Source organism: Morone saxatilis, unplaced genomic scaffold (genome assembly GCF_004916995.1).
Source record: "Morone saxatilis isolate NCDOM2014 unplaced genomic scaffold, NCSU_SB_2.0 Contig1, whole genome shotgun sequence".
Lineage (NCBI taxonomy): Eukaryota > Metazoa > Chordata > Actinopteri > Moronidae > Morone > Morone saxatilis.
The window spans coordinates 2,958,019-2,967,730 of NW_023339651.1; the positions used below are offsets into that span (position 1 = coordinate 2,958,019).

The following is a 9,712-nucleotide window of genomic DNA, read 5'->3' on the forward strand; positions in this document are numbered from 1 at the left end:
ATTATTATTCTTATTATTATTATCGCGTTTTCTCTCTTTCAGTTGTGGCCATAAAAGCAGCTGCAGTGCACAATGGACTCTTGTATTATTTTGCGTTTGATGGATGGGTTTTTTAGCAGATTGTGATATAACATTTAATTTTTCTCCTCGGAAATGTTAGAGACAGGGTTATCCATTAGCTGCACACAAGGCTGTTATTTATTAACAGTTTCATACCTATTAATTCTATTTAAATGTGTTTACTTTTTATATTTATATCCAATGTATTTTCTTTTTATGGGCCTATTTATGTTTGGATGTGTAGACTAATTAGTATCATGTTTGTCATTTGTTTTGTTGTTTTTAAAACGAACAAAAGAAAGTCCTATATTTCATAACCTGAGATCATTATATACCCTTTGTTTGAGATGTATTACAACATAATTAAAAAACAGAAAATGAGCCTTGTTGTAGACCGGTGAGGTTTAACTGTTGGGGGTAAACAATAAGAATTTAATTTAATTTAAACTCAGATTTTACACGATTATGCTCGAATTCGGAGTGTTTATTTGCGCCAAACTCTTAAATTTCCGTTGCCTCTCTGGCCAAGAGAGGCTTGCTATTCATGTCAGAATACTATTGAGTTGATAAGATGGATCATGTGGTCTCCTCCCTGATTCTGTCTCTTTTTTCTTCCTGGATCCTCTCAGGCCAGAAGCCCAGGGCTCTCTGGAAACCTGCCATGTGACATTTGGTTGCCAGCGCTCTGTCAGAAGGTCAAAGGGGGCCCCGGTGCACATTTCATGGAAATGCAGAAAGCCACTGCGACGCACAACATCCAGCAGCACCACGACTTCTTCAGCGGGTCTTTGGATGGTGTCGGTGCGTTCGGCTGCACCCGGCAAGCGGCCGCACACCAGCAATTGGCGCAAGTGGAGACGTTTGAGCGCACGTTTCCTCGGAGGTCAAAACAGCAAAACCCCAAGTTTCCTATGAGCAAAAAGATTTTCCCCTGGATGAAAGAGTCCAGACACTCAGAGCAGAAACACGGCAGGAGAATCGCAGGTCTGTATGACAAAGAACAGGCAGCAAGTGTTTCCAAATGAGGCCTTTTCATTTGCGTTTCCTCTAACCAGCTCTCTTACGCAGTTAATGGAGGGAAATTAGTTTATAGTTTCTCCTTTTCGGGTTCAAAAGGTCAGGCAGCTATTAATAAAGCTACAGTCAGACAGGAGGAAAAACACACTTTGGCTCAGCTTTTCAGCATCTAAAGAGATAAACAATCTATTTTTATAGCAGTTTTCCAAACAATAATAAGTGACACAGAAAGAATAATTCACTTGGAAATGCACATTTATATAAAAAAAATAGTTTTTAGTGGAGAAAACATCAATTAAACTTTAATTCACCTTTCAAAAAGGCCTGATGATAATCTCCACTTTTTTATATATATATATATATATATATATATAAATAACCAGAAAGTAGAAGATTGCCTCAGAGGTCTGTACAGATTGCACAGATGTGACCCTTCAGCCTTTGAATTTAGATTCAGATAAAGAACAACAGCAACAACCACTTACAACAGAACATACCACATATGCGCTAAACTTAAGTCACCATGTTTGAAATATGTTTGACCTGCTTCCTCCTCTCACTCCATATCAGATACTGTCAAACACACCACAACCTCTAACTCACTTATAAACACAGTGTGGTTTAACTGATGGCTGCTTTCTCTCTCACCATAGTGCTGCTGCTTCGAACGCCTATTGTCTGATTCATATTTATTTATTTATCCTTTATTTATTCGGGTTATTTGCTCCCTTTAATGAGCTTTTATGCAGTTAATTGAGTTTATATTTCCCCCCTTCAGGTTCAAAAGGTCAGGTGGCCATTAATGAAGCTACAGTCAGGCATGTAGGAGGAGGATAAACACACCTTGGCTCCGATTTCAGGCTCACATCATTTTTTTAGGATGGAATTTAAAGAGATAAACAACATTTTTTTGCACTTTTCAAAATAAAAGACATGTATTTATTGAGGTTAGCATGCTCTTTAATGCCTCTATACTATAGTTTAGTATATTGTGATCAAAATAATATGAATATAGTCAATTAATAAAACAGAAAACTGACACACAGACTCACTAAAAGTCATGAATAAAAAGGAGAAAGAAGACAACCTCCCATTTACAGCTTTCACTCAGTTACTCCAACCTGTTCGACCCTTGTTTGCTTTTTGCTCCACAGACTGCACCGTCAACGAGAAGTGTCCAAGCGCGACCCCGGCCTCCAAGAGGACGCGCACCGCGTACACGAGCGCGCAACTGGTGGAGCTGGAGAAGGAGTTTCACTTCAGCCGCTACCTGTGCAGACCGAGGCGGGTGGAGATGGCCAGCCTGCTCAACCTCCAGGAGAGGCAGATCAAGATTTGGTTCCAGAACCGCAGGATGAAGCAGAAGAAGGACGAGAGATTGCAGGGCCTCACCACCACCACCTCCTCCTCCTCACCCCCGTCCTCCCCCTCCGCCCCGGGCAGCCCCACTCTGTCGAGCCTGGGTTATGTCCATCTGGGCGGGGATTACCAGTCGGCCTCCCCTCCGCTCAAGTCCCAACAACACCAGACCCAGGCAGCGTACCCGCCAGAGTATCCAGCTCCAGGCTTCACGCACGGCCCGCAGTTTAATGTGCAGTACAACAGCGCGCACACAACAGACCCACATGTGGATCTGGACGGGTTATATTTCCCTCAGAGCTGCTCTCAGGACAGAATCATGCAAGCTCCAAAACTGACTCATCTGTAGCAGACAAGATGTGAATCCCTCGACTCTCCACAAAAAAACTTTCCCTTTAATTCATAAAAGGACTTAACTGATCTGTCTTGATGCATGCATATTTCTTTTATTATTATTGATTGGACTAATTGGTCTCGAGTCTTAGTTATACATATTTATTCATCTTGTGCATTTTATATTTATTGTTGTGTTAACTTTTACGCATGGGCCACTTCTAATCATTTTGTTTCCAGGCAGTAAGGAAAATGCTGTAGCTCAAATTAAAAATGTTCGCTGTTGTTATTTCAGCTACATAAATAAAACGCAATTTGTTGAGATTTCCTCACCAGACTCTTCAGAGTAAATACTCCTCCAAGAGCCAGTATACAAAAAGAAAAAGACGACTGTAATGAAGCCAAAACGTTGGGAAAAAATGGCAAATTCCCCACTTTTTTTTGTTCCAGCTTAATTAGCACTTGAGGTCTATAACATCACATTAACTCTTACTTAATTAGGGATGAGTGTGGACGTGATAGGCTTAGGGAGATATTACATTATCGTTAAAATCTCAAGCACGACAAAAAAGGAAGAAGAAGCCAGATTAAAAAAAAAAGCCTATATGGTTCTTAAATGTGTCTTTGTTCTTTTATGGGGAAAGTGGGCCACACAAGCTGTCAATCTTTAAAAAGAGCGCATGATGGATCACTGAATTCACTGCGCTGCCTTTGAGTCAGAGTCTGTCTGCGGGATTCATGTTGTGGAAAGGCCGAAGAAATGTTTTGGTGACAAGCCAAAAGACCTCTTTAACCAAACTTACATTTAGATATATTTATAACTAGTGTCGAGGTTTCTCTCTCTAACGTGTTTTTCTACACCGAGAATTCAGATAAATGAATGCACATAATGCAAATAATTACGCCCAAACTGGATATAGGCCATAAATTAAAAAAAGGCTAATATATTTATATTTAAAAAAGAGACTTTATTACGTTGTATTCTAATTACTTGAATCCCTTGAGTGTCACAAGAATGATTTAGCAGTCTATGTAGTAACTTTAACCTCAAGGACAACAGTAATGCATGTGCCCTATTTTCTATTATTTGGAGGCCATTAACATAACAGTTATAACACTAAATCCATATTATTATTAATGTGTCTCTTGCTATTATATCTGTTCCACATATTTGTCCACATTTTAAAAAAAAAGTCTCATTAATTTGTCATTTCGTGCTCCTCTAACACTGTAGCCGGAAAATGTGCCCTGATGTTTGTGTTCTTATCAGATGGATGAGCGCGTTTGATTGAAGCATTTGTCATGTAAATGCGAGCCGTTTGATGGACGAGCCTGCAGACTTGACAGAGTGCTGTAGGTCCTCTGCCATTGGCGTTTAGCGGGTCACATGGTGTGTCAGGAAGGTGATATGAGGGTGGGAGGCAGTTTTACAGCTTTGACATACTACCTAGAAGGTCAGGGCAAAGGGAGCACCGATTAATGACTCCTCAGTCTTGATCACTTCTGAACAAACAATAGACCCAAGTCCAGCATGAACTCCTACTTAGACTACCCCGTGTGCAACCGGGGAGCAAATATTTTCAGTGCCAAGGCCGGATACCACAACTTGAACCATGGATACATGTCGTCCAACTCGTGCGCAACAAGTGATAGTTACGCACCGGACGGGCGCTTAGTTGCTGCAACTTCTGCGCCACACCAGACCCCGAGCCTCCCTCTGCACCACCAGACACACGTTAACTTGGATCTGCAGTTTTCAGCACCGGGGAACTCCATGTATGGGTCTTCCCTGGAGTACGGACACCACCAGTACGGCCTGGCGCCCGAGCAGGACCGGAGCTACATTCATGCGCAGGTTTCACCCCTTGGAACAAACATGGCTCCCTATACCGGGGACAGCTGTGGGCCTGGAGTTGCAACGGGCAGCCAGTATCTACATTTTGGAAACGGGGATCAGAGACTGCAAGAATATCCAGAGAGTGTTTACACAAGGTTACCGCCCCAAAGCAAGGAGAAGGATTTGGACCATGTGGAGGAAACTTCTAAAACATTCGACTGGATGAAAGTGAAGAGGAATCCGCCAAAAACAGGTTTGTTCATCTTCATCTCAGACAGATTTGATAATTAGAGCTGGGAGTGCTTTTTAGAGAACCCATGAGACCTCTGGAGGTAATCTTGACTCCCAGTGCGTAAACCGTGCGTAAAAACACAATTCAGCTGAAATCTAAGTGTTTTAAATTGCTCTGAAAAAATTTAATCGGCAACTAATGTTCTGTATTTGTTTCTTTCCATTCCTCACATGTTTCATTCATATCTAAAGGCCATTCTTCAGGCTTCACGACTGTCATGTTTTTCCTCCATCATCAACTCATCCATTTCTCTCCACAGCGGTCCTGTCGGAGTTCGGGGTTCCCGGCCAGCACAACGTAATCCGCACCAACTTCACCACCAAGCAGCTGACCGAGCTGGAGAAAGAGTTCCACTTCAACAAGTACCTGACGCGGGCGCGGAGGGTGGAGGTCGCCGCCAGTCTGGAGCTCAACGAGACGCAGGTGAAAATCTGGTTTCAGAACCGCAGGATGAAGCAGAAGAAACGCGAGAAACTGGGCGGCGGTTTGATCAACAGCCCGGCACCTGTGGAGAAACTCCCCAGGCCTGACACCTCTCCAAAGGGAACGGGGAAAGATTGTGAACCATGATTTGACTTTAAAAAAAAGAGAAAGACTGCTGAACGTCTCCAATTCTTTCCCTCAGTCGCACCATTCCTGAAAAACTGTGAAAAATGCATGTGGACTTGTAAAGTATATACAGGGTATGTCTGTGTCTGCTGATTATTGTGCATCTATTTCTGAATGAGAATGAGAAACTTTTTAAAAAAAATGTCTTTTCATTCGTTCTTGTGTTTGAAACCTTCCCATCATAAAAGCTCATGCAATGTTTTTGTGTTGGAGCACTGAAGAGTGCTCAGTGTCATTGTTTGCACTATTTATTTACAGGGTATTTTCCAACAACTGTTGAGATGATTTAGCTTAATAAAATCTATCAAATGGAAAAAAAACAAGTGTTGTATTTGCTGTTTATGTAAAAAAGGCTGTAATGGATGCTGATAATCCCTAATTAAGTCCTATCAAACTTCTACTTTTGATACAGAATTTGCTCCCTTTGATGAAGTCTTTTCCTATTTTTCAAAAAAATATATGTATATAATAAATTGTTCTAAATATGAATGTTTCTGAATCGCCTCACAAATTCTTTTTCTATATATATTTCCATTAATAGTCTCAACTCAAGTCTCCTTGCATAATGTGACAAGAGGAATCTTTCACAACACATGGGGTGGTTCCCAGCGACCTTTTCACCCTCAAATACCTCCAGGGGCTCTAAACATGACAACAAACTCCAGGGAGCCAGGTCTCACCCTTGATTTGTTACCCAAATTCTCCTCGGATACAGCTGACACAGGTTGCAATGACATCCACTCTTATTTTACATAATTTGAGTTAAATACTTTTTCATTAAAACAACCACATTTTAGAAGTAAGCTGATAATTTGACACTTCAACGCTCATTGTGGTTTCACCTTAAGCTAAACGTTTGCCGGACCTGACCACCTAGTTTCATCTGATGGTAAGAGGGGGCAGCAGGTTCAATATTTGCACTGGGTGTTGGGTTTGCGCACACAGTTTCTGCCCCAGCAGCACTGGCCTGTTGGTGCCCTTTTTCCTAAAGCTGAGGTTCACACAGAGTTCAGGAACAAATGAATGCAGAGTCAATCTGTCAAGACACCAGAGTGGCTTGAAAGAAGTCAACTCTAAGACTCTCGTGCTTTAGATTTTTTGCAGGTATTGCTTTTAATATTTGGAGTAAAGTGATTATAGAGGGCATTTAGTCGATGTTCTGGTTTGTGCAAACTAAAAACTAAGTTAAAGATAAGTTTCTGAAAAAGGATGCTTGTAGGAAATGGAAATCAGCAATCATTTGAAATATATCCGCATGAGTATGCAGTTCTCTCACAACTATATTAAAAATTAATACAGTTCCACTAATAGAAGTTACAGTTGAAATACCATACGGCCCATTACTGTAAATTAGAAAAGGGCTGAGAGGTTTGTTGTCATGCATTTCTTAAGTAAAAAGCTTCCTCTTCAGATGAGTCACAAGGCCAAGGACTGTGGAGGTGACAATCGATATGGTGAATAGTGACCGATTCAACAACAACAAAAAGGGGGCACGGTGTAGAAAAAGTGTGGGACTTCATTCCAGAGGTGTGATCCCTGCCATCTCTGTAGGTAATACCTCAGCGCTCCCAGCGGGCTCTCCATCTGGAGGTGTCAGAGTCGGTGCTGCAGCCAACACCGGCGGAGACAGATGTTCAGCTGGGGGAAGAGGAGGAGGATGTTTTTCACCTTCGGAGCGGCGTAGCCCTCTCTGCCTTCTGCCGGAGAATGTAGGGCAAGGAGAGGAGAAGAGCAGAAAATGGTTAATGAACACTATGGTTACAAAAATAATCAAAAACTCCACAGCGTGAACACCCGACTGCACAAACATGAGGTCTATTGATGGATACAGCAGCCAACCCTCTTTTACTCCTCTGATATCTTGCACATCTTTAGCCAGCCCCCTCCCCTCCGCACTTTGTTTGAGGTCAACCCAGTGCTGTTTGTACCCCATGCTGCTTGCAGTTGTTGCAGGCTCTTTTACAAGTCTATTGCCAGGCTCACTTCCTTGGTTTTCTACCAGTTCCTCTGTCGCATGTCACTCTGCAGGGTCCCGAGGCTTCAAAGGGAAACTAGATACAGTATTCATGGGAAAAGGGGGGGGTTGGTCATCTAAGAGATACCACAGAGGAGTCATTTTTATTGGCAGATATCAAACACAGCTACTTAGGTTTAACGCCCTTTATCACATATACAGTTTGTACTCTAGTACGCTGACAGGAGACACGTAGATGAATGGAGAAGGAGCATCTGTTGAAGTGCAAGAGAGAAATTTCCATTAAACTGAGCAATATTGACAATATGTATAAATATAAAACATGTCAGACCTTTTCAGGGACAGAAGATAAAGTCGTATTTCCATCATTGTCCCTGGTGTTTTATTACGGTCCACCAATGTTTATCAAGACGGAGAAAGGACCTTTCACGACAGGCCAAAGAAATACTGCAACAAACGATCACTTGTTCGTTATCGATTCATTTGCAGTTTATTTTCTCGATTAAATCATTTTGATTTGTAAAAACGCCAGAAAAGCGTGAAAAAGGCCAAATCACAATTTCCTAAAAGTCTTGTTTTTGTCCAAAATCAAAAAAATACTCAATTTACTATAATGTAAAAATTAAAAAGCAGCAAAGTATGACACTTAAGAAGCATCACATTTGACATTATTAACAATTTTAATGAAAACAATACTTTTAAAGCACTTTTTTAAGAACATGACAAAGTGTTGTTAATAAAAAGAAAGTAAAGAACTCATAAACAGTCACATGTGTTGTTTATTTTTTTATTATTGCTCATCGTTGTGGAGAAATGTTGCCTAGTTATGAATGGCACACTCTTCCTTTGTTGTGGCACTGAGGCTCTTTTTAGCCCAGACTGGGAGATTCTTGACAACCATCCCCCATCCCGGTCAGGCTCTACTGGATCTGGAAGCACCAGCCGACCTGAAGCAGCAGCCTCCCGGGTCCCTCTTCCACTGCATCCTTTCCCCACTCCATCAGCATAGTAACTGAGAGAGACAAGTGACTTGGCCAGGGTTAACGTCTTAATACTCCCTGGGATTGCCTCCAGGATCCAAACGGCTACCCCTAATAGTTTTCCTCCTCCGTGTGCCTGTCAGACCGCCATGACTATATGCTGTAAGAAAAACAAGACTGGCTGAGAGGCAGAGTAACGAAGCAGCACGGTGAAATAATGAGGGGCGGTGAGGAAAGAACAGAGCGGCCGTGAAACGTTCGGTGTAAAGAGGCGAAGTCGGAAGCTCGGGGACTGAGCCGGGATACTTTGCATGGAGAGCCTGTACACTTGAAATTAAACCGGCTTCTTCCCTTAGAGCCCAGGAGGAGGAGGAGGAGGAGGAGGAGGAGGAGGGGGAACCAGAACTCAATCAGTGTCACGTCACATGGTTCAAAGCGGCCAATTCGATGCTGCCAAGAGGCTGAGAAATGCAAGGTGACAGTTCATTTTACCAGTGACAGTGTGTCGGTCTCGCTTGCTGGTTCCCCAGTCAATTCCCAGCGAGCAGTGAAGGTTGAGTGTTGCTGCAGACAGACAGCAGCTCCCTCCCTCCTCCTCCTCCTCCTCTTCCTCCTCACTACCACCACCACTCTCTCATCGACCCCGCTCTGCTTTGTATTCCAATTAACTGGACAGAGGGAGAGGCGGCGGCGTGCAGGATCACAAACGCAGGCAGACACATTTTTTCTGGCGTCCTTCCAGTCTCTCAATCCCAACACTATCAATAGCTCGGTGCTTTCCCCTTCTCCTTACCTTTCTCCTTTTTCCTTACCTTCTCCCCTTCTCCTTACCTTCTCCCTTTCTCCTTCTCCTTACCTTCTCCCCTTCTCCTTTCCTTTCCCCTTTTCCTTCTCCTCCTCTCCTTGGTTTATGACAAGGGCCAGTTGTTCCAGGGGGGGGGGGATAATTCATAGATTCTTCTTTAACAACTGCCTCTAGGGACAATGTCTTGGTAATGAAAAATAGGTCTCTCTCATACATTCATACATCACACGTAATAGAGGTGTGCAATCACTCAGTCGAGTCAACGCACGGCGAGCTGTAACTGCTATCCTTAACAGACACCTCAAATAATGCTGAATTAATATTTTGAAATGGCTCATATATTCTAACATAATACAATTTGAATGATTTTATATTCAATGCTCACAGGGCTAACATTGATTTGAGTACTGAGGTATCCCTCCACACACACACACACTTCCAGAGT

The 9,712-nt window shown here is 42.6% G+C and overlaps 2 protein-coding genes across 2 annotated transcripts; both read left to right on the forward strand.

The window, feature by feature from the left end:
* Window positions 1-782: 782 nt before the first annotated feature.
* LOC118333587 (homeobox protein Hox-B3-like) lies at window positions 783-2,798 on the forward strand. Its single transcript, XM_035669299.1, has 2 exons — window positions 783-1,044; window positions 2,232-2,798. Exons 1-2 carry the CDS (start codon window positions 783-785, stop codon window positions 2,783-2,785), a joined length of 816 nt encoding a protein of 271 aa, XP_035525192.1. The 3' UTR covers window positions 2,786-2,798.
* Window positions 2,799-4,232: 1,434 nt separating this feature from the next.
* LOC118332018 (homeobox protein Hox-B1b-like) lies at window positions 4,233-5,973 on the forward strand. Its single transcript, XM_035667151.1, has 2 exons — window positions 4,233-4,859; window positions 5,158-5,973. The coding sequence occupies exons 1-2, from the start codon at window positions 4,301-4,303 to the stop codon at window positions 5,466-5,468; spliced, it is 870 nt and encodes a 289-aa protein (XP_035523044.1). The 5' UTR covers window positions 4,233-4,300; the 3' UTR covers window positions 5,469-5,973.
* The last annotated feature ends 3,739 nt before the right edge of the window (window positions 5,974-9,712 follow it).